The sequence below is a fragment of the Rhinopithecus roxellana genome, chromosome 12 (assembly GCF_007565055.1).
Source record: "Rhinopithecus roxellana isolate Shanxi Qingling chromosome 12, ASM756505v1, whole genome shotgun sequence".
In the NCBI taxonomy this organism is placed as follows: domain Eukaryota; kingdom Metazoa; phylum Chordata; class Mammalia; order Primates; family Cercopithecidae; genus Rhinopithecus; species Rhinopithecus roxellana.
In genome coordinates, this window is record NC_044560.1 from 59,958,307 (window position 1) to 59,984,046 (window position 25,740).

Sequence of the window (25,740 nt, forward strand, 5' to 3'; positions counted from 1 at the left end):
CATGATCATGGCCCATATGCAGCCTTGACCTCCTGGACTCAAGCCATCCTCCTGCCTCAGCAGCCTCCTGAGTACCTGGGACTACAGGCACACGCCACCATGCCTGGCTAATTTGTAAATTTTTTTTGTAGGGATGGAGTTCTCACTTTGTTGCCCAGGCTAGTCTCAAACTCCTGGGCCCAAGTGATCCTCTCACCTCGTGCTTCTAAAGTGCTGGGATTACAGGTGTGAGCTACTGCACCTGGCTGATTTATTTTTTTAAGTATAAAATATGTCTGATCCCTGGGTGTCTCCAAATCTAGTAATTTTTATACATTTAAAGCAATTTTATTTTCTTATTTTTTAAAAGGCGTGTACTTTTTAATTATTTAAACTTAGTTTAAAATACTGTTTTAAAGACCACTAGACAAAAAATTTAAATGTATATATTATAGTGCTTCGTTCAGGGAAAGTATTATAAAACCAAGCCATGACACAGTGTCAAAATTTGAAAACCTGGGGAATTAGTAACATTACTATAGTGATAAAATGGAAATTTTGATGATACAGACAATAGTCCACAGAGAATTATGACTAAAATTTTTCTTCCTACCAACCATTTTAAGTTAGTTTGCCATTTTATGTTGGTGCTCTTGGAGGCTTACAAATTATTATTATTTGAGCCAGGATCTCTGTCACCCGGGTGGACTGCGATCATGGCTTACTGCAATCTTAATCTCCTGGGCTCAAGTGATCCTCCTGCCTCAGCCTCTAGAGTAGCTGGAACCACAGGTGTGAGCCACAGCGCCTGGCCAGGAAGCTTACAAATTATTAATGAAACTTTCTTAAGAACCTTTACCTTACTGACAACCAGAGAAGTTAATTTCATTGGTTTGGAAATAAATGGACACTTAAGAAATGAAGCAACCTCTTCAAGTAATTTTTTTTTCAAAGACCAAACTATTGAATTAGTGCTTTTTGAAGAGCATGAAAGAGCAGTCATCAAATGTGACATTAAAAACTTTCAGCTGGGTGCAGTTGCTCATGCCTGTAATCCCAACACTGGGAGGTTGAGACTGGAGGATTGCTTAAGCCCAGGAGTTCGAGACCAGCCTGGGAAACATAGTGAGAACCTGTCTTTACAAAATACATATATATATATTAGCCAGATGTGGTAGTGACGTTAGCCTGTAATCCCAGTTACTTGGGAGGCTGAGCCCAGGAGATCATGGCTGCAGTGATCTGTGACAATGCCACTGCTCTCCAGCCTGGGTGACAGTAAAACCCTGTCCCAATAAAAAATAAAAACTTTGAACAATCTGACCATAACTTACTTTCTGCCAGCTTCCTAGGGCAAGCCTTCCTAACTTGCATGCGTTAATCTCAACCAGTATTTTTCCTGTATCAAATACATTTTATGCTCTTTTGCTTCTTGACTGTGTTCCTGATCCAAATTGCAAATTCTCCCTTTCTCTTTCAAAATCTATCAGTCTTTAATGACTTTGCTCACATTTTTCTGTTCTGAAGTCTTTCTTATCCCCACCACTCCAGCCCAAGTTGAGGATAATAATTAACTTTTTTTTTTGCTTCTTTTTGAGACAGAGTCTCCCTCTGTCACCCCGTTTGGAGTATAGTGGCGTGATCTTGGCCCACTGCAACCTCCACCTCCCAGGCCCAAATGATCCTTTCACCTCAGCCTCCTGAGTAGCTGGGGACCACAGGTGCGCACCAGCATGCCCAGCTAATTTTTGTATTTTCTGTAGAGACGGGGTTTTGCCATGGTGGCCAGGCTGGTCTTGAACTCCTGGCCTCAAGTGATCTGCGGTCCTTAGCTTTCCAAAGTACTGGGATTACAGGCGTGAGCCACCGCACCGGCCTCTGTTTTACTATCTTTAAAGCTCTTGAAACGATCTCATTTCATTATTAACTTTTTATTGTTTGTCTTCCCCCTCTAGAATGTGAGTTGAATGAGAGCAAGGATAATGTCTATCTAGTTAACAGCATCTAAAATAGTGTGTGACACAAAATAAGCACTCCATAAGTATTTGCTGAGTGATTGAAATACTTTATTCATAGGAAATGTGCACTATGATAACCAACTTTTAAAACAGTTTGTGTATCCATCAAAACTATAAAATGGACAGTCAGATACTATTGACAAATTCCAAATATAATGAATCCAAACTACTGCCATTTTCTAAGAAAGGATATTTATAGGTAAGGGGCGTGGGGAAGTAGGATTTCTAGAACAATTTAAGCTTAAATGGATAGGATTTAATGTCTTAAAGACACTTGCCTTAAGTTTACATCTTTCGGCGGGGCGCGGTGGCTCAAGCCTGTAATCCCAGCACTTTGGGAGGCCGAGACGGGCGGATCACGAGGTCAGGAGTTCGAGACCATCCTGGCTAACACGGTGAAACCCCGTCTCTACTAAAAAATACAAAAAGCTAGCCGGGCGAGGTGGCTGGTGCCTGTAGTCCCAGCTACTCGGGAGGCTGAGGCAGGAGAATGGCGTAAACCCGGGAGGCGGAGCTTGCAGTGAGCTGAGATCCGGCCACTGCACTCCAGCCTGGGCGACAGAGCGAGACTCCGTCTCAAAAAAAAAAAAAAAAAAAAAAAAAAGTTTACATCTTTCAGCTTGTAAAATAGGTAAGGTAATAAGTGAATCTCTTTAAAAATTTCTCAGCTGAGTGCGGTGACTCACGCCTGTAATCTCAGCACTTTGGGAGGCCGAGGTGGGTGGATCGCTTGAGCCCAGGAGTTCTAGACCAGCCTGGTCAACATGGCGAAACCCTGTCTGTACTAAAAATAGAAAACTTAGCCAGGCATAGTGGCGCATGCCTGTGGTCCCAGCTACTCTGGGGGCTGAGGTGGGAAAATCACTTGAGCTCAGGAGTTGAGGCTGCAGTGAGCTGAGATCGTGCCACTGCACCTCAGCCTGGGCGACAGAGTGAGACCCTGTCTCTAAATAAATAAATAGATTTTATGGGTGTGTATCTTGGCAACACACACAATAGATAAATAAAAATTTCCCTATTTTTCCCCTAAAGACAAAGTTGCATTTGCAGCCATCACAAAATTGATAGGTATTTTAATTATTATGCTCTGGAACCTTTTCACAGGAATGAGAATTGGGGGTCTGAGTTCCAAACTTACATCAAGCATTTGCTCTACAGCAATCTATGGTAATGATGCCTCTTAGTGCTTACCAGGTTTTAGGAAACTATAATATGTAGAGGTAAGATATAGTCCATTATTAAATGGCCAATAATTTGATTTTATATAACTATTTAGATATCTTAAAAACAGGTGAAACATTAGGATAGACACAGCCTAGTACCCTCTAGTTTTATGTTAATATTGGAACAGTGTATGTTTAACTATTGTCAAGAATATCTTAGCTCATTATTAGACTGTAATTATAGAAAAGCTCTTTGAAATCTTATCACTTGAGTATCAGATGTATGTGCAGATTACATGTGAGAAAGCATATGCAAATATATTGTAAACTGTAAAGTGTTATATAAATGTTATTATGGGGAAGGCATAGAACAGGTTTTTTTTTTTTTTTTTAAACACTGTGTGAGAAGATAGTAAAATTCAGAGATAATGGTCTGATAAGGGAACTTGGCAAGAGGCATGATCTTGGATGATGCCAGACTCCTTTGGGGGTGAATCTGGTAGTTATTGTAATGCAATGCCCAGTAAAACTTCCTGAGTCAAAGGAGACTATTTGTCAGTAAACATCCAAGTGGTAGCAAAATAGTTTATATAGCTTGAAATACTGAAAATAATTTATATGTAGATGTCATATAAATTGTAGTGCTGTCACATGTATTATCTGACTCTTTTTTTTTTTTTTTTTTGAGACGGAGTCTGGCTCTGCCGCCCAGGCTGGAGTGCAGTGGCCGGGTCTCAGCTCACTGCAAGCTCCGCCTCCCGGGTTCCCGCCATTCTCTTGCCTCAGCCTCCCGAGTAGCTGGGACTACAGGCGCCCACCACCTCCCCCGGCTAGTTTTTTGTATTTTTTTAGTAGAGACGGGGTTTCACCGTGTTAGCCAGGATGGTTTTGATCTCCTGACCTCGTGATCCGCCCGTCTCGGCCTCCCAAAGTGCTGGGATTACAGGCTTGAGCCACCGCGCCCGGCCGTATTATCTGACTCTTACAATAATCTTTGTGAGTTAGGTATTCAGATAATTTAAATGATCTATCTGAGTTACTCACCTGTTAAGTGGGAGAACTGAGATTGGAAACCAAGTATTCAGATTCTTAAGTCTTTATTCTTTTATGCTAACCCTTTAAGAGGAATTGATAAATAATGGTTTCCCCTAGGTAATTTTCTTTCTTTCTTTTTTTTTTTTTTTGAGACGGAGTCTCGCTTTGTCGCCCAGACTGGAGTGCAGTGGCACGATCTCGGCTCACTGCAAGCTCCGCCTCCTGGTTCACGCCATTCTCCTGCCTCAGCCTCCAAGTAGCTGGGACTACAGGCGCGCACCACCACGCCCGGCTAATTTTTTGTATTTTTAGTAGATACGGGGTTTCACCGTGTTAGCCAGGATGGTCTCGATCTCCTGACCTTGTGATCCGCCCGCCTCGGCCTCCCAAAGTGCTGGGATTACAGGCGTGAGCCACCGCGCCCGGCCTTCCCCTAGGTAATTTTCAAGTAATTTAGTACAAGTGAGATATGTGAGGCATCAACAGATATTAAGACTGGACAGATCTTCTGACTCCAAAATCAAAGATATATACTTTAAAAATATAAATACTGGAATTGAAATATAATGAATGCTACCTATGGGAAGTTTTAATAATTTTAAATTTTAACAAAATCAACATGAATGAGTCGCAAATATTAACTGGAATATTTAGAAATACCAATTGGACAGCTGTATATGTGTGAGTGTGTGTGCATGTATGCTTGTAAATAAGAACATTTTGTTATACATAAGGTGTAGTAATTTTTCTGGAAAAAAATTTCAAGTTCATATGAGATCATCATCATCATAAGAGCAGCTAACACTTTGGTAGTCCTCACTATGTGCCAATCACATTTAAGTATATCACACATTGGTCCCATTTAATCCTCACAACAGCCCTAAATTGGTATTAATGTTACCAGCTTAACAGTTAACAGAGTTAACTCTGTTTGACAGATGAGGAAGCTGAGGTCAGAGAGATTTAAGTTCAAGGTCTTACAGCTATAAGTAGTGTTACCAGGATTCTAACCCAGGCACTCCGGCTCCAAAATCTGTGCTTTTAACCACCATATTAATATTCCCTGGGTTTCACCTTGGCAAATATTATAATCACTTTTATATACTCTGAGGTTATATATTCAAATATCTAAAGCACTATTAACAGAGTATAAAAGAGCCTCAGTTTATTTGCTTATTCTTGGACAGGAAGTATTGGGGAATGGAGGTCATAATTTTCTAATATGAATCACTGTATAAGAAATTTCATGGCCGGGCGTGGTGGCTCATGGCTGTAATCCCAGCACTTTGGGAGGCTGAGGTGGGTGGATCACAAGGTCAGGAGTTCAAGACCAGCCTGGCCAAGACGGCAAAATCTCATCTCTACTAAATATACAAAAAAACTAGCTGGGCGTAGTGGCATGCACCTGTAATCCCAGCTATTCGGGAGGCCGAGGCAGAGATTTCTTAAAACCCAGGAGGCGGAGGTTGCGGTAAGCCAAGATTGTGCCACTGCACTCCAGTCTGGTCCAGCCTGGGCAACAGAGCGAGACCCTGTCTAAAAAAAAAAAAAAGAAAAGAAAAGTAAAGAAAGAAATTTCATGGGCCAAGCACCCTGGTTTACATGCCTGTAATCCCAGGATCTTGGGAGGTCAAGGGAGGAAGATTGTTTGAGCTCAGGAGTTGGAGACTAGCCTGGGCGACATAGCGAGACCTGGTCTCTATAAAAAATTAAAATAAGCTGGATGTTGTCGCATTGGCCTGAAGCCCCAGCTATTTGAGAGGCTGAGGCAGTAGGATCACTTGAGCCCAGGAGTTCAAGGGTGCAGTGAGCTGTGATTGTGCCACTGCACTGCAGCCTGGGTGACAGAGCAAGCCCCATCTCAAAAAAGAAAAAAAGAAAAGAAAAGAAATTAAAAGAATTTTTAGGACTAAATGTGATCCATTTAAGAATTAAATATTGCCAAGAAAAGTTTTTCACAGGTGCGTTGGTAAAATATGAGAAGTCATTTGTCCTCAAGCATTTAAGTGATGATCTGAATTTTGGTATAATTTCTTCTGAGACTCATGGCATTTTATCTTCTTCTGTACTATTTTATTATAACCTGAGAAATGATTTGTGAGTTGGAAAAAGAAAAGTTGTTTTCTATTATATATGAATAAAGTCAAAGTAGAAGATGAAGATGACATCAATTGAATGACAAATTATACTTTTAGTTTTTTTGTGGTTAAATACTATATTAATTTCCTTTTTTTTTTTTTGAGGCGGAGTCCCGCTCTGTCGCCCGGGCTGGAGTGCAGTGGCCTGATCTCAGCTCACTGCAAGCTCCGCCTCCCGGGTTTACGCCATTCTCCTGCCTCAGCCTCCCGAGTAGCTGGGACTACAGGCGCCCGCCACCTCGCCCGGCTAGTTTTTGTATTTTTAGTAGAGACGGGGTTTCACCGTGTTAGCCAGGATGGTCTCGATCTCCTGACCTCGTGATCCGCCCGTCTCGGCCTCCCAAAGTGCTGGGATTACAGGCTTGAGCCACCGCGCCCGGCCATTAATTTCCATTTTTTTTTTTAAATTAGTTTTTAGTAGAGATAAGGTCTCATTATATTGCCCAGGCTGGTCTTGAACTCCTGAGCTCAAGTGATCCTTCTGCCTTGGCCTCCCAAAGTGCTGGGATTACAGGCATGAGCCACCTCACCTGACTGTAGTTTTCTTTTAATAAAGGGAAGAGAATTGTGTTTTCATGGAATAATCTTACCAATGTTTGAGTAGTAAAGTAAAAATTTAAAAATGCATGTGCTAATTTTTATATCCTTGTTAAAAACACAGCATTCTTTAGTTTTAAGGGAAAAAATGTATGTCAATTACTAACTCAAGCTGGTTTTTGTTCTCTTCAAACTTTCCGTCACACGTTCATATAACCTATAACATCAAATAAGCAGGCATTTATGTGATTTCTAAATATTTCAGATAGACTATTTCTATGTATTTTTTTGGTTTTATTTTACCTTTAAAATAAATACATTTTTTATTTTATTTTATTTTTATTAAGTAAGCTTTGATCACAGCTCTTCTCTGTTCCATTTTCCCTACAGGCTACCACTACTCTCCCTTTTACATACTCTTCCTGTTTTTGTCATAATGATTTGCAGGAATGACAATCCCACCCCATGCCCCGCCAAAAAAATTGCTGCACTCATATCATACAAACTTGGATGACCAAGATTTAATGTAAAGTGATTGTATTGTATAATGGATTTCAACTCCTACGTAGTAGAGAAGACATCTCAGTCTGAAAAAGTGAATATAAGAGTAAAAGATCTCCAAAGTACTGTATACTTTTAATGATGATCATCTTGATGCTTTACCCTATTTCATCTATTTGCAATCGGTATATTTGTAAATATAATTATTGTCTTTAAATTATTTTCTAAGGATAAATTTCCAGGTGTGGTATTTATAGAGCTATTAAAATAATATTTAGTGGCTTTTACAATTGCCAGATGTTTGAATTATTTACAAAGCTTTACAAAGCTACAAGTGTGCAAGTATCTGCTCATTTTACCAAAAGCTAGCCAGATTGTTGTATTAATAGCTGTAAATCACAGTTATATTTGCTTTCTTATTAACTTGAAATGTCAATGTTGAGGTGAATTCTTGCTTTTCAACTTTACTACTATGATTCTTATGTGTGTGTGTGATATTTGAAGACGTGAAAATCCCCTTTCACCCTTTTCGGTATCTAGGGAGCCAGATTTCTTTCTGTTTGTTAAGATATAATACAATTTCTCACAAATGTGAAAGACCCAGTCTTCAGGTTCTCTAAAATAATTTACTGTGTCAAGTTTTGATAATATTCCTAGCTCTCTGAAAATGATTGAATCAAATAAGTATTTTTTTTTTTTTTCTGCAAACACTACCCACCAGAACAATTTCCGGTTGTTAAATAGTAAAGTCACCATTCCTTTGGTAATGACTATTTAAAGGAACTCCCTTGGAAATGAATTTTGTAATAGGTGATTTTTTTATTATGTTTTTACTCTGTGCGATACTGATCCTTGCACTGGATTTCAGTTTGGCAATATGCTTTTTAAAACTGAGAGTCTTAAGGTGACTTTGGATATTAGCATTTTTCACTAAGTTTTTTGGATTTGAAAGTACCTTTTGACATTGAGTATTTCTTGGTGATGCTAAAAAAATTGATAAATAGCTGACAAACCTCTGTAACCTACAGGTAGGCTAGATCAATGTTATACATTTCTAATGTCAAGGTGTCTTTAAAGTAGAGAATTTTGAAGAGTAGAAAATCATAGCTGTCAAAATGCACAAAGATGAACATTCAGAAAGAATTGCTGAATCATCTGCTTGGCTTATAGAGTAGGCGTTCTCATTTCTTTAAAGGTTAACACATTATTACCCTTTATTATATTCTAAACATATATGTACATTTTCTTTTCCTCATAAAGGTTTTTTTAATGTTTACGGACTCAAGGTTTTTGGACTGTGTGCAATTCTTTTGACATTTTCTTATTAATCTATCTCTCTAACAGAAATGAGAACATTTTTGAAAAGATGAGAATTCCATACAGGAGATAAAAGATGAGTTATATACATTGAAAATGTCTCATAAATGCCCAAAATATGTTATATTTTCAAAAGCAGGCATCAAAAGGGTATATAAATGCTATGATCTAACTTTGTTAACAAAAAAGTATAAAACTACACCAAATAATCATGAATATTCATAGAAAACAGGATTAGAAGTAAATACAGCAATATTTAACAGGGATTACTTAAAATGGTATTGTAGGGAGAGTTTTAAAAACTTTTTTTCTGTGTGTTCAAAAATCTCCAACAATGCATATATATTTATAATTAGGGAAATGTGTTTTTGAAAGAAAAAAATATTTCTCATACCACTGCCCCTTAAGTGGCATATCCAAATTTTACATTGATCCAGTTGCAGTTAAGCCTTGTAAGGAACATGAGTATGTACTGTCTGTAACCTGATACTTTGTTCTAGCTTTCCTGCAGCACCAAAATTCTTTAAATAGGGACCCTGTGGGGTGGCTGCGGGGGACAGGGGTTGAGGGGGTGGCAGGGACCTCATTCAGTTTTAGTTTAGTTGAAGTAACTAAATCCAGATACTAAAATTTCTTTTCTTTTCTTTTTTTTAGATACTAACAAATGTTTAATTAATTGACAGATGTGTACAATCCACAAAACAAAATACAGCATAATGTGTTTTTATGGAACCAGATACTAAAATTTCAAAAATAAATATTTATTTGCCAGAACTATGAACTCATGTATACTAGAAATAACTAGTTAGCTAAAATCATGTTTAAATCCTTTACTTATTTTAAAATAATGCATTTGAATTTTATTATAGATAATATTTTAACAATGTAAAACTAGTACACAAAGTTTCTGGCGTTTCTGATTGATGTCAGGAATTTTGAAGATGATGTAAATTATTTAAAAATCCTAATTTAAGTAACCCGTATTTTAATATTATATACTTAAAAAATAGCTTAAAATTAAATAATACCTAAAGCAGAGTCAGCCTTCCTTTTATCTGTATATTAACTTTAACTTCTTTTCACATATGGTGTTTAATGGCTGTAATGATTTTTCACCTAGTATGGAATACATAAATATATAGTTGTGACATTCTGTGTTGAAATATTGGCATGTTAACCCATTTGGCCTGTTTAATTAGGAAACAAAGATGGTAGAGCCAGTCGGAAAATGAATAGTTAATCGTGGAGGAGGAGAAAACATAGCTCAGTACTTTGACTAGAGGCAGCTGGGAAAGTGACGTCCTGTAGCATTTGCTGTTCTAGAAAGTACAGAGACACGTAGTGAAAATGGGAGGATCTAGAAGGAGGCTGTCTCCTGTGTAGTGTATATTTATCTGTAAGTGAGCCGTTGGGGAAGGATTGAATACAGAGACGCTGTCTGCTTGCTGCCTTAAGACAGCTAGCTGAATTGCTGATTAACTTTTAAAATACCCAGCTTGGTTTATTTTTCTTAGAATCTGTCTATTGCTAAGACTGGGGACACTGTTTTCTTTTACAAAGGGAAATCTAAGTTAATTTCAAGGCATTCGAAATGGGGAAAGACTATTATTGCATTTTGGGAATTGAGAAAGGAGCTTCAGATGAAGATATTAAAAAGGCTTACCGAAAACAAGCCCTCAAATTTCATCCGGACAAGAACAAATCTCCTCAGGCAGAGGAAAAATTTAAAGAGGTCGCAGAAGCTTATGAAGTATTGAGTGATCCTAAAAAGAGAGAAATATATGATCAGTTTGGGGAGGAAGGTAAGTATTCTCTGCATATCTTTCTGTCTCTTCAGCTCTGTCTCTTTTTTTTTCTCTCTCCCAGCCTTTTTTCCCCTCTCAGCTTGTGGTAATCCTTAAATTGGATTCTCAGTCATATCAAAAGTAGAAGGACAAATAATGGATAATAACAAGATTTCATCTCTGATCATATGAATGAGTATTGCAGAGCTATGAATGAAATGTCCTTGTTTGCCTTTTTTATTTTAGCATTTTGTATTATACATATTTTTCATTAGACTTACAATGTTAACATTGTATATTTTAAAAGAAACCTTGAATTCCCATACCTATTAGTAAATTGTGTCAAAAGTCTTATGCAACCTGTTTCGTTTCCTAACGAATTTTTTTGCGAGAACCAATTGAGTCTTTAGTCATTTAAAACCTTAAGATTGGCGTTTCAGGTTCTGAGTAGTTTATACTGTATTCACAAAAACAAAAAGTAGTTTTTTGCCTTTCTTATAGCAAGGCTAGTTTAGACTGAACAAGACAGAGTTGTGACTCTCAGAAGCAGAAGGCGCAGGCATTTAGCTTCTAGTTGTTTTTGGCATTCTGCCTGGAGAGGAAAGAATTTTCCTGATGTCATAAAATACCAGAACAAGTTTTTAGCTTAATTGTAAACAATAATTGTGTGCCAAGAAAATGAGATCTCAGAAATACAATTTTTGACCTAAAATGGCCACCTAGTTAGAATAATTATTGATTTACTTTTAGGTGACATTATTTCTTTTGAAATTTTACTATCTAGGTATAGAGAAAAACATGACAACTTCCCTTTCCTCTCCCTGCAATACTTTTGTTTTTTGCATTGTGAGATCAAAAACTAGTGAGCACAGTAAAAGAGGATAATTTCAGATTATCCTTTTCTCATTCTTCATTTTAAATCAGGTTTGTCCATCACTTCCATATAAATGGGGCTATGAAGTAAGACTATTTCAAATAACTAATTGATAACAAAAAACTTTGACTTGTACTGGTTTGGGGATTTTCAACTTTTAACATCAGGACTAAGTTATTTTATTATTAGTTTTTCCCCCAAAATACTGGCTTTCAAATCATTGTAGCTATGAAAACTTTTTTGTTATCCCTTTGATTCCTTTATTACATTTAACATCAAATTTTCCTAGAAATATATCCTTAAAATTATAGTGAAGCAGTGACTGCTTATTTTGAATGAAACAAATATAGATAAGCAGGGTGATTGTATATAGAGGGTTTTTTTTCCTTCTTGTTTTGTTTAACTTTTCTGATCTATGAGTTGCCCAAAATTGAAGTTTATGTTGCTGGTTTTGGTGTGGTGAGGACCTACAGTGTCAGGTTCTCACAAAGTAAATATTGAAAAAGGCAAATACTGGGCAGTTCAATCCTGCATGATACCCATGGCCATATTACCCAATATATCATGACTTGGTTTATCTCAAAAGCTAAGCAGGATTCTGAGATACTACCAATAATGTACTACTATTTCTGAAGGAGTTATTTTGTAATTTTGTAAAGAAATTCACAAACATGGAATAACACTGTGAATTCCTGTGAAAAAGCAGATATGCACTGCTTTATATTTAAAATATTTTGCAACAATTCACTGATAGCTCAAGTTTGTGGCTAAGCCATTAGATTCAGGGTTTAGTAAAGATATTTGTCTTCAGAATTTTCAAGTCACCAAATGATATGTTTTTCTTGATTTAACATTACCTCTTAATAGTGCTTTCCTAGAGTGATTTTTCTTATTTAATTTTTATTGGGCATTACACAGTGAGTGAATTTTTTAAAAAACTAAATCACCCTGAATCTGTATACCCTGAATTTTTTTTTTTTTTACTTACATAATTGATATAAGTGATAGGAGGAGTGAGGAGAGAATACATTTTTTAAAACATAGAAATATATTATGCAGAAATACCATTCTCTAGTTATAGGTTACTTGAAAATACAATTGAATGGGCCAGGCGCGGTGGCTTACGCCTGTAATTCCAGCACTTTGGGAGGCCGAGACAGGTGATCACCTGAGGTTAGGAGTTCAAGACCAGCCTGGTCAACATGGTGAAACCCTGTCTCCACTAAAAATACAAAAATTAGCTGGGTGTGGTGGCGGGCGCCTGTAATCCCAGCTCCTTGGGAGGGTGAGGCAGGAGAATCACCTGAACCCAAGAGGCGGAGGTTGCAGTGAGCCGAGATCAGGCCACTGAACTTCAGCCTAGGTGACAGAGCGAGACCCTGTCTCAAAAAAAAGAAAAAAAGAAAAAAAAAAAAAGAAAATACAATTGAATGAAAGTTGTTTTAATTATTTTTTAGAATGATTCTTTCTTCACAGGAAAGTATTGTATTTATTTGCCGTTTATTCAGAATATCTCATTTCTTTTATTAAAAATCCCATTTAGATACACTGTGAAAGTAGGGGAAAACATTTTTTCTCTTTGCCTTTTATGTATATCCAGACGTGGTTCCGTAGGTTTCTCCAGCAGTAACAAAACACTGAACTTTAGGACTATGGAAACACTATTAATTTACCTGGTATCCTTCTTCCCGCTCCCCCTCAGTTATTACAGTCTTGGGACTTAGAGCTGGGATGGTGGGAATAAGGAACCATGAACTGAAAAGTATATAAGTTGCATATGCTAAATTTATGTATTTAGGCATGAAAGAACCAGTAATCCAGTTTGTGTTCTGAATATTCACAATTTAAAACGTTTTGTTTTAAAAACGGTTGGCTAGCTGGATGAGGTGGCATATACCTGTAGTCTCAGCTAATAGGGAGGCTGAGGCTGAAGGACTGCTTGAACCCAAGAGTTTGAGTCCAGCCTTTGCAACATAGCAAGACCCTATCTCTAAGAAAAACAAAGGAAAGAAAAAAAAAATACAGATACTTCAAATTTAGGAATCTATAAAAGGGAAACAAAAACATGTCCACACAAACACATGTATCTGAATGCCTATAGCAGCATTATTTATAATAGCCCCAAACTGGAAACAATCTGAAAGCACCATAAATTGGTGAATTAAACAAAATATGCTATATACATTCTATGAGGAACTATTTAGCAATAAAAGGACCAATTTGTGAAACATGCTACACCATGGGTGAACCTCAGAAACTATGCTCAATGAAAGAAGCCAGATGTAAAAGACTACATATTGTATGATTTTATTTATGTGAAATGTCTGGAAAAGGCCAGTACATAGAAAAAGAAAGTAGATCTTTCTTGCCTAGGACTTGAGGTGGGAGCGGGGATTAGCTACAAATAACAACTAGAGAATTCTTTGGAATGATGGAAATGTTCTATAACTGGATTGTGATGATGGTTATACAACTCTATCAATTTACTATAATCAATTGAATTGTATTTGTACAAGAGGTTAATTTTATGTATGTAATAAATCTCTTTTTAAAAATAAATTTTCGGCCGGGCACGGTGGCTCAAGCCTGTAATCCCAGCACTTTGGGAGGCCGAGACGGGTGGATCACGAGGTCAGGAGATCGAGACCATCCTGGTCTACACGGTGAAACCCCGTCTCTACTAAAAAATACAAAAAACTAGCCGGGCGACGAGGCGGGCGCCTGTAGTCCCAGCTACTCGGGAGGCTGAGGCAGGAGAATGGCGTAAACCCGGGAGGCGGAGCTTGCAGTGAGCCGAGATCGCGCCACTGCACTCCAGCCTGGGCGACAGAGCTAGACTCTGTCTCAAAAAAAAAAAAAATAAAAATAAAAATAAAAATAAATTTTCTCTATAGTTGAATCATTTGAAAACAAAAACCACAGAACTACAGAAATTTAAAATTGGATTCTGAACCACTCTCTCCCAAAGTTTTAGGTTTAGTCTTGAAGAGTTTAGTGGATGTCAGCAGAAATTTGTATTAAGAGATTTAAAAGAAAAGATTTTCAATAACACATCCTCATTTATTCCAGTTCTCTAACTTTCTTTTTTTATACTTTCCGTATTTTGTTATTGCTTATGATTTATTCAGTAACTTCAAATATTAAAAGGTAGTGTTTACATGATAAAACTTATATTTATTAATCTTTATACTAGTTCTCTTCTGTTCTTTAACTTATATATTTAGCTAGCTGGATTTTTAAAAATTTACTATGTGTTCTGAAAACATGTAAGTAAATTTGATTTTTGTGAATTAAAACTGTTTAAAAGATCTCAGAATCTCATTATTTTTTAACTGAAGTCTTGCTATAAATCTGGATTTTTACATATTAGATCTCCTTGGAGTAAGAGTTATTAAAGTACTATGTTTTTTTCTTTGCAATCTGAATTTTTCTCCAGTGTTTCTTCTTTTGGAAACTTTTAGTCAACCTTAACTAATTAGTGGGAATCATTGTTATAGATAGTATTCCAAACACGTATTTGGTTTGGGACTGCAAACTGGTTGACTGGTTAGTTGTAAAATAATAGCAGTCCTGCTAAATCATAGGCAAATGTTGACTTCTCTAGTGCATTTTTTGATCACACAAAGTGATGATAGTGTCTAGAAAACATTTGAATAGCAGAGGGAATTCAATTGAATATTAAACATTTCCATTAGCATTCAAAATGCACATGATTAAGAACTGACCATAAAGTTAATGTGACATTACTTACAATTTTATATGCTACACAATGCAAGTGATACTTGCATAATAATGTATGTTATAGTGGCATGAATTTTGGTAGGATTTTTTTCTTTTTTTATTGTTGTTTTTGAGACAGAATCTTGCTCTGTCACCCAGGCTGGAGTGCAGTGGTGCGATCTTGACTCACTGCAACCTCCGCCTCCCCAGTCCAAGTGATTCTCCTGCCTCAGCCTCCTGTGTAGCTGGGATTATAGGTGCACCACCACACCTGGCTAATTTTGTATTTTTAGTAGAGACAAGGTTTCACCATGTTGGTCAGGCAGATCTCGAACTCCTGACCTCATGCTTCACTCGCCTTGGCCTCCTAAAGTGCTGGGATTACAGGTGTGAGCCACTGCACCAGTCTAGGATTTTTTTCATTCATTAGAGTAGCTTCATTCTTTGTCTGAGCTGCGTAGTTGACTGTTTAATAGTGTCTAGGAAAACCTCAAAGCTGCATTGGAAGTCTTTTTATCAGCTTTGATAAGTTACTTCAGACTTTGTATGAATCTTTTCAGGGACTTTGTATTTCTGACCGAATTACCATTTTTGGCAGAGGAGGAAGAGGTTTTCGAGAAAGCCAAACCCATGATGTAATAAATTAAAACGTTATTATTTCTTTTCATGAATTCATTATGGGTGCAAGTATTTAAATTTTGTCTTATAAGAGGCTAGATTGGGCAGGCTGATTTACCCAGTTTACTTAGTTAAGTAATTATATTCCCTTAAGTCTATGGGATGAAGGATAAAATGATTTGAATAATTTAAGCATTGGTTGAGTCACTCTGGTCGTGACCTTGAGCTACATATTCTATCATTAAAAAAAATCTGCCATTAGCTTTTTAACATTTGGAGTTATAATTATACTACTAAAATTTGTAAAAGGGAAATTTGGATGAGCTGCTTATGAAAAGATCTTGTCCTGCTTATACCTGTCATTCAGTTTCTACAAGGAATTTCCCTAACTGCTATTTGGATATATTGTTCAATACGTATTTTGACAATTTTCAGATTATTAGGTCTCTCTTGATCTCTCCAGATTTCTATTCAGGGATGAAGGTAAAAATTTAGATATCACTTGAGACTCTGTTAGATGAAATAGAGTGTATATATATACCTTTTAATGGAAGAAGCCAAATGTAGAATAAGACATAAGCAAAACTAAGTTTCTTTAAAGTATGCTGTATGTTAGTGGCATTTTAAATTGTTAAATCTCTCATATATGTATATGTGTGATTATATTTTACATTGTTTTTGCTTCTGCCTTTTTCTCTGTACTGATATTCAAGACACTTTTTTTAGTTTTAATTTAGAAGGACTTTAGGAATTAGTTCACTCCCTTCATTCACTAAGCATGAATGCCTACCATTTTCAGCCCTGTATGCATGAGCAATGCAAAATGAATATATTTCCTGCCTTTAAATCACTCACTGTTTGGAGATATTAGAATCTCCTAGCTTTACCTGTTGAATTTTTCATAGTTTTATGATCTTTAGATTCTTTTCCTGCTTGTTTCTTGGTCAGTATTGACCTCTAAAAGATCACCATACTGTTGTTTTTTGGGTTTTAGTAGAACATTTCTTTCACACATAGTGGAAAATGTTGTTTCAGATATAATCTTTTCTGGGTTAAATATTACTTAGTGGAACCTTTAAGCAAAGGGTCAAAAAGTTACTATATTGTTGCCTGAGGTGGATTGTTCACAAGAGACAGAAATATAGAGGCCTTACATGTCAAAGTTTACAGCTCTTGATTTCAGTCTTCTTCTCACAAGCATTGAAATTAATGCTAAGATGTGGTATGCCTAGATAAACAAATTTGGTATCTAGAGTAGGAATGACAATTTTAGTGTCTAAAAAACTATTTTTCATTATTAGAATTTTTTTACTCTCTGCCGCAGAGTTCTATTTTAATTCTTCTTCTTCTTCTTCTTCTTTTTTTTTTTTATTTGAGATGGAGTTTTGCTCCTTTTGCCCAGGCTGGGGTGCAATGGCGCAGTCTTGGCTCACTGTAACCTCTGCCTCCCAGGTTCAAGCGATTCTCCTGCCTTAGCCTCCCAAGTAGCTGGGATTATAGGCATGTGCCACCATGCCCAGCTAATTTTGTATTTGTACTAGAGATGGGGTTTCACCATGTAGACCAGGCTGGTCTCAAACTCCTGACCTGAAGTGATCCACCCGACTCGGTCTCCCAAAGTGCTGAGATTACAGGTGTGAGCTACTGCACCTGGCCGTATTTTAATTCTTAAACAGTAAAAGATGATCTGAAATAAAATTAGTTTGAATATGGTATTTTTTATTACATTATATTTTTACATATTTCTATTTTATTTATATATAAACAGTATGAATGTGGTATCTTGTATTTTACAATATATTTTATTAATATATTTATATTTTTAAATGTTATATATATTGTTTGATTATAATACAAATTAAAGATTTAAGTTCTATACTTTGTATCAATTACTGAAGACCTTCCAACTGACATCTTTTAAAAACTTACATATTTATAAGTAGATACTTATATAATTTATATATTTCAGCATGCCAGATCAGTAGTTTATAAGATAAGAAGTTCCTAATTTTCTTTTCTTTTTCTTTTTTTTTTTTTGAGACGGAGTCTCACACTGTTGCTTGGGCTGGTGTGCAGTGGCGCGATCTTGGCTTACTGCAACCTCCGCCTCCTGGGTTCAAGTGATTCTCCTGCCTCAGCCTCCCAAGTAGCTAGTATTACAGGCGCCCACCACCACACCTGGCTAATTTTTTGTAATTTTAGTAGAGACGGGGTTTCACTATGTTGGCCAGGCTGGTCTCAAACTCCTGACCTCATAATCCGCCTGCCTCGGCCTCCCAAAGTGTTGGGATTACAGGCATAAGCCTCTGCGCCTGGCCTTATTTTATTTTTCTTACCTACCTGAGGAACAAAGAATCAGGAATAAATTATTAAAGATGCTGATTTGGCCAGGAGCAGTGGCTCATGCCTGTAATCCCAGCACTTTGGGAGGCCGAGGCAGGCAGATCATCTGTGGTCGGGAGTTTGAGACAAGCCTGACCAACATGAAGAAACCTTGTCTTTACTAAAAATACAAAGTTAGCCGGGTGTGGTTGTGCATGCCTGTAATCCCAGCTACTCGGGAGGCTGAGGCAGGAGAATCTTTTGAACCCAGGAGGCGGAGGTTGCGGTGAGCCGAGATTGCATCATTTGCCCATACTCCAGCCTGGGCAAACAAGAACGAAACTTTGTCTCAAAAACGAAACAAAACAACAACAACAACAAAAAGTGCTAATTTGGAGGAAGAATTTGAAAACTAACAATTTAACTTAGGATGTAATTATTAAGAGTTTTATAGCTGTTCTGTATTTAGTTAAAGTGGCATTTCTGGCCAATATTAATACATTTTAATGTAAGTTAGCCAAAGTTTATTAGCAATACAGTTTTTGAAAGTTTTAACTTCTAAGAGTTGCAAGCTTTTTTCTAATCATGCTTATCTCTTCAATTAGGGTTGAAAGGAGGAGCAGGAGGTACTGATGGACAAGGAGGTACCTTCCGGTACACCTTTCATGGCGATCCTCATGCTACATTTGCTGCATTTTTCGGAGGGTCCAACCCCTTTGAAATTTTCTTTGGAAGACGAATGGGTGGTGGTAGAGATTCTGAAGAAATGGAAATAGATGGTGATCCTTTTAGTGCCTTTGGTTTCAGCATGAATGGATATCCAAGAGACAGGAATTCTGTGGGGCCATCCCGTCTCAAACAAGATCCTCCAGTTATTCATGAACTTAGAGTATCACTTGAAGAGATATATAGTGGTTGTACCAAACGAATGAAGATTTCTCGAAAAAGGCTAAACGCTGATGGAAGGAGTTACAGATCCGAGGACAAAATTCTTACCATTGAAATTAAAAAAGGGTGGAAAGAAGGCACCAAAATTACTTTTCCAAGAGAAGGAGATGAAACACCAAATAGTATTCCAGCAGACATTGTTTTTATCATTAAAGACAAAGATCATCCAAAATTTAAAAGGGATGGATCAAATATAATTTATACTGCTAAAATTAGTTTACGAGAGGTAAGTTGGTAGGACCTAAAATCCTGAGACCAAATAATTATGTGGTTGATCATAGGGAGTGTATCTAGATAATAGCTGACATGCATTTAATGGCTATTATATGTTAAAAATAATTATTATAACAATCCTCTAAGATAGTACTGGTATTATATCTCTTATATGGATGTGATTGTATTTTCTAACTTTAGTTACTTAGAATTAAAGTGTCAATTTTAAGTGCTAACTGGATTATGTACTATGAGGCTGCTTTTACAAATGTGCTTTATGAGATCTGCATTGGTAATCTCAACACATTAGTCCTTGTATATAGGGTTTGTTCTAAAATTGTTAATATGGAGTAATAATTGCATAACAAAAAGATATTAGAAGAAAATAATTTATAATTCACTATAAATAATAAATTTGTATACCTTTATGTTAATAAAAATACACATTTATAAGTTTATATAAATATATACATTTATAAATTATAATGGTACTGCATTAATACAGTTATTACTTGAGTTCTTATTTGCACTTTTTTTTTTTTTTTTTTGAGACAGAGTCTTGCTCTGTCACCCAGGTTGGCATGATCTCAGCTCACTGCAACCTCCGCCTCTGGGTTCAAGTGATTCTCCTGCGTCTGCCTCCTGAGTAGCTGGGATTACAGGCGCCTACCACCACACCCAGCTAATTTTTGTAGTTTTAGTAGAGACGGGGTTTTACCATGTTGGCCAGGCTGGTCTTGAATTCCTGACCTCAGGTGATCCACCCACTTCGGCCTCCCAAAGTGCTGGAATTACAGGTGTGAGCCACCACGCCCAGCCAATTTGCACTATTTCTCAAATTGGATTGTAACTCTGCAAATATAGTCATAGCAGTTTCCTGCTTCAAATTCTTAAATTGCCCTACATAACCTCTACCATAAAGTCCAAACTCTTTAGCTTAAAATAAGTAATTTTAAATCTGATGTCTACCCCTAAAATGTATATACACTTCTCCAAGTTTGCTCTATTATTGTTATTTGTTATTATTATTTTTTTGAGATGGAGTCTTGCTCTGTCACCCATGCTGGAGTGCAGTGGCACAAATTCTTGGCTTACATCTCCCAGGTTCAAGTGATTCTTCTGCTTCAGGTTCCCGAGTAGCTGGGATTACAGGGGCCCGCCACCATGCCCAGCTGATTTTTGTATTTTTAGTTTTTTTTTTTTTTTTTTTTGAGACGGAGTCTCGCTGTGTTGCCCAGGCTGGAGTGCAGTGGCCGGATCTCAGCTCACTGCAAGCTCCGCCTCAGGGGTTCACGCCATTCTCCTGCCCCAGCCTCCCGAGTAGCTGGGACCACAGGTACCCGCCACCTCGCCCGGTTAGTTTTTTGTATTTTTTAGTAGAGACGGGATTTCACCGTATTAGCCAGGATGGTCTCGATCTCCTGACCTCGTGATCCGCCCGTCTCGGTCGCCCAAAGTGCTGGGATTACAGGCTTGAGCCACTGCGCCCGGCTATTTTTAGTATTTTTAGTAGAAATGGGTTTTCACCATGTTGGCCAGGCTCCTCTCGAACTCTTAACCTCAAGTGAACCGCCCGTCTCGGCCTCCCAAAGTGCTGGGATTATAGGTGTGAGCCACCCCACCCAGCCCAGTTTGCTCTATTGTTATCTTGTATACTTGAGCTCTACTCTGTGGAACACTGTTGTTTCTCACCCTGCTCTAATACCTACCTGCTACTGGTCCAATGCTCAGTTCAAGCATCCTCTGCTCCCAGAATCTAAGGGGTTAAGTTGGGTGCTCTTTCTCTCACAAAAGACTTCCATGCTTACCTTTGTTCCTACACTATACAGTATTATAATGGCTAGTTTGCTTCTATGTTTCTGTGAGTTCCTTGTGCATTCCTTGAGCTGAGGTCTGTGTTCATGGTCCCTATAAGGCTCACCATCTAGCCGGAATGTGTGGCATATAGTAAATGTTCAGTAAACATTTGTTAGATGAAACAAATATATTTCTTGTCCTAATAGTTTCCAGAAAAATAGTTGCTCCTATCCTGTTCTTTCTAGTCCAGAATTTCTCCCTTTTCTCCCATTCCAGTCCCTGCATCTTGAATGTATTAATAGCAGCTTCAAAGTAACCATGTCATTCCAGGGCAGTGTGGAATATATCCTTTACTTTTCTTTTACCTTTTTTTTTTTTTTTTTTTTTTGGTGACATATCTAATAATGCATGTCCTGAAGGAATTTTCCTTTTTTTTTTTTTTTTTTTTTTTGGAGACAGAGTTTTGATCTTGTTGCCCAGGCTGGAGTGCGATGGTGCAATCTCGGCTCACTGCAACCTCCGCCTCTCGGGTTCAAGTGATTCTTCTGCCTCAGCCTCCCAAGTAGCTGGGATTACAGGCATGCGCCACTGTGCTTGCCTAATTTTGTATTTTTAGTAGAGGCAAGGTTTCTCCATGTTGGTCAGGGTGGTCTCGAATTCCTGACCTCAGGTGATCTGCCTGCCTCAGCCTCCCAAAGTGTTGGGATTATAGGCATGAGCCACCGCGCCTGACCTCTGAAGGAATTTTCTAATGAGGAAAAAAAAATATTGTTATTCTTTTGGAGGTTAAAGTTTTACCTTAGTGGTATTATCCTTTACCATCTGGTAATATTTGTGCTTAGATTTTTGAGTTTTGAAGTGTGTTTATTTTATTTTATTTGGTCCGTTTTAGGCATTGTGTGGCTGCTCAATTAATGTACCAACACTGGATGGAAGAAACATACCTATGTCAGTAAATGATATTGTGAAACCCGGAATGAGAAGAAGAATTATTGGATATGGGCTGCCATTTCCAAAAAATCCTGACCAACGTGGTGACCTTCTAATAGAATTTGAGGTGTCCTTCCCAGATACTATATCATCTTCATCCAAAGAAGTACTTAGGAAACATCTTCCTGCCTCATAGAATGAAGAACTTTGTTACCCATATTTTGATAAGGCACTGAAAATATAAAAGGACTGGCAGTTTACTGATGTAGATGTGAATTCTGTATAAAGATGTGTAAATTCTTTTGAGGGTTCTTTAAATTGCATGAATAGAGACGGGTCAAACAAATAGGCAAAAGGGATTTTTACAGTTAGAGATAAAGAGAAAACCATTAACTATATTTTATTTCATTTCTCCCGATTCAGATATTTTTAGTAATTTGCTTATATGTAAAAGTTGTTTTTGTGGAGTCAGTAGGTATATTTCTAATAAAGTGCTAGACTATCCAATTACTTAATTTCTTATACCTTTAGATAATCAGTATGAAAAGTTCCCTTTTATAATGGAAATGAAAATTCTTAACTAAACTATACATGTAATATGTATTTCTAGAAAAGAATAAAAACCCAAGTCAGTTATTAGATTTAAATCACCTTCTGAAATGCTGCTATAGGGCTGGTATCAGTAAAAGAATATCCTGATGCATATGTTTCAACATTTTGATTTTTAAAGTATGCTGTAGCATTTCTTAATAACATCGTTGTGATGTTCTTAAGGCAGACCTTTCTTCATAACAAGGAAATTAATGGTAATTTCTCTCCTGTGGAAATCCCAATTGCCTGAATTACTGATATTTTAGAAATAGACTTTTTAAAATGCCATATGTAATTTTATGCAAGTTGAGTATATATCTTGTTCTTAATAAATTATAGGCTCATTTTGTTCTCTGCTAGTTTAAAGTAATTTGTTTAATAATAGATGTGTTTTTAGAGGAAATGCTGTTACTTGGAATTTTCCAGTTATACAGTCTTCTATAACTTACTAATAATATGCTATGTGTACTTTATGTAATTTTCCTAAAAAGAATGAACTACCACTACACTATGGTGTTAAACCAAAATATGGGGAAAATAAACACTAACTGCTGCTTATGGATAATGTTGCAACTACTTGTTATGCATATAAATATTTTAGTTTTTCATATGTATAGATTGCATTTCTTAGGTGTTTTAATATTTTAAATATATTTACGTTTAAAAAATTTAGTTTTGTTTTCTGTTTTATAACTATAGTGAGAATGATGTTTTGAAACAAAGTTTTTGGTTATAAAATAGTTTTCAGGAATATATATATACACATATATATATATGTAGGGTCCTATCACCTTTTAGTAGAATATGAAATATTCTTTTAGAAATCCAATATAAATAGGTTATAATAGCCATATTCTTTATTACTTTATTGAGAATAATTTACATGCCATAAAGTTTACCCTTAAAATATACAATTCAGTGGTTTTAGTAATATTCACAAAGTGGTTCAATCATCATCACTTTCTAATTCCAGAATATTTTCATCACCCCAAAAAGAAGTCCTAAATCCATTAGCAGTTACTTCCCATTCTTCCCTTCCTCCAGCCCCTGAAAACACTACCATCTACTTTTTGTCTGTATGGATTTATCCATTCTGGACATTTCATATAAATAGACTCAAACAATATATGGCTTTTTTTTTTTGGTCTGGCCTCTTTCATTTAGCTTAATGTTTTCAAGGTTCATCTATGTTGTATCATGTATCAGTACTTTATTTTTTTGTGGCACATTATATGGATATACCACATTTGTTTATCTTTTCATTAATTATGGGGATTTGCCTTATTTCTACTTTTTCCACTATTATAAATAATGCTGCTATGAACATTTGTGTACAAGTTTTTGTGTTTCAATTCTCACGGGTATATACCTAAAAGTGGAATTTCTGGGAGTAACCATGTATTTGAGTTGCAAATGGAAAATGCTTGAAAAAAATGCCAGAGAATTCAGCTAATCGTATTTATTACTCTAATTCAAAAATGATTCTTCTGTAACTGTCTCTCTGAATGACAGTTAAAACTCCCTACGGAAGTGTGAACATCACAGAAATTTTCTCACAAGTCTAAAGATCTAGATCTGAAAAGCATCAACGTGTTGACTGACAGTGGTTTCTGTTTTAAACCCATCATTATTTATCGCAATTTTCTTGATTAAGCATTTTCTCCCAGGTAAAATAAATATTTATAGATAGATATATAATAACATTTGGATTGAAAAGTTTTTTTAAGCAGAGAATTATTATTCTAGTAGTAAATAAATTTACATAACTACACAAAACCAATACACCAGTATCTCTCTTATCTTAAAGGATATTGACAATGCTTTAGCATGTAGTAAGTGCCCAGTTTTTATGTGTTGAATGTTGAATTAAAACTAGTAATAAGAGTAAAGTTTTAAAGTTTTTAAATTTATTTTTTCAAATTATGGAAGTACTTTTTATTTTAAAATGTTTTCTTTAAATTCAACCAGGTTCTTGGATAGCTGGAATAGTTTTGAAGTACTATATATTCCATAAAGAAAGATGTTTATCTTTCCTAAAAGAAAAACCACAAATTGCTTATGTTAGAAAAAAAAGAAGGCGGCCAGGCACTGTCGCTTACGCCTGTAATCCCAGTACTTAGGGAGGCTGAGGCAGGGGAAAATCACTTGAGTCCAGGAGTTTGAAACCAGCCTGGGCAACATAGTAAGACTCCATCTCTACAAGTAAACATTTAAAAATTAGCTGAGCCTGGTAGCATGTGCTGTAGTTCCAACTACTTGGGAGGCTGAGGTGGGAGGATTGCTTGAGCCCAGGAGGTAGAGGCTGTAGTGAGCCCAGTTGCACGACTGCACTCAGCTTGGGTGACAGAGTGAGACCCTGTCTCAAAAACAAAAACAAAAAAACAAGTATAAACCAAGGTGATTAATGGTCTGCTAATAGATGTGTTTTGTTTGGCCAGCTCAGTGGTTTAAAAACTATTTTTTAATTAGAATGCTTTTAGGCAAGACAAGGCATCTTCTGTTGCCACTGACCTACCATTATCTATTGCATTACATAAAGCTGCTTCACATGTTTAGTTATATTGCCTGGGCCTCTGAAAGCATCTGAGTTAGTTACATCTACTGTAGCTCATCACTCTTGCCTATTGTTAGCCTTCCTTGGAGACAAGGAGACTTGTCTTGCTTGTTTATTTTTGGGAAACTGTCATTCAAAGAGTTATGAAGGATAAAGGAAACTAATATATGTGATTAGACTCAGTAAATGGCTCAGAAGGGACTATCTTCATATGCCAAGGATTATTTACATAACCTCAAAGAGTTACGACTAAACATCATTCTTTATCCAAAAATAATTTTTATCTACTAATATATAGTGTAGTATACTGCCTATCTATATACCTGACTTCATGTATACATGATTTATTTTTTACCCCTTATGGAGAAGTATAGAAAAAAATGTGGCTTGTTACTTTTAGATAATAGCTTAATCAAAATGTGAGTCTGAAGTTTTATAGAGTAAATATTTCAACTTTTTATTTTTTATTTATTTATTTATTTTTTGTTTTGAGACGGAGTCTGGCTCTGTGGCCCAGACTGGAGTGCAGTGGCGCAATCTCAGCTCACTGCAAGCTCCGCCTCCCGGGTTCACGCCATTCTCCTGCCTCAGCCGCCCGTGTAGCTGGGACTACAGGCGCCCGCCACCGCACCCGGCTAATTTTTTGTATTTGTAGTAGAGACGGGGTTTCACCGTGTTAGCTAGGATGGTCTCGATCTCCT

General features: G+C 36.8%; 1 protein-coding gene across 1 annotated transcript; it reads left to right on the top strand.

Moving 5' to 3' along the window:
• Positions 1-9,677: 9,677 nt before the first annotated feature.
• On the top strand, positions 9,678-23,809 carry DNAJB4 (DnaJ heat shock protein family (Hsp40) member B4). Its single transcript, XM_010380658.2, has 3 exons — positions 9,678-10,490; positions 18,612-19,180; positions 21,857-23,809. The coding sequence occupies exons 1-3, from the start codon at positions 10,280-10,282 to the stop codon at positions 22,088-22,090; spliced, it is 1,014 nt and encodes a 337-aa protein (XP_010378960.1). The 5' UTR covers positions 9,678-10,279; the 3' UTR covers positions 22,091-23,809.
• Positions 23,810-25,740: the final 1,931 nt, after the last annotated feature.

Bases quoted from the DNA above. Each gene is read 5' to 3' on its own strand.
- DNAJB4 (XM_010380658.2), top strand. From the start codon at position 10,280: ATGGGGAAAGACTATTATTGCATTTTGGGAATTGAGAAAGGAGCTTCA. The intron at 10,491-18,611 runs GTAAGTATTCTC...CTCTTCAATTAG, and splicing joins TGATCAGTTTGGGGAGGAAG to GGTTGAAAGGAGGAGCAGGA. The intron at 19,181-21,856 runs GTAAGTTGGTAG...GGTCCGTTTTAG, and splicing joins CTAAAATTAGTTTACGAGAG to GCATTGTGTGGCTGCTCAAT.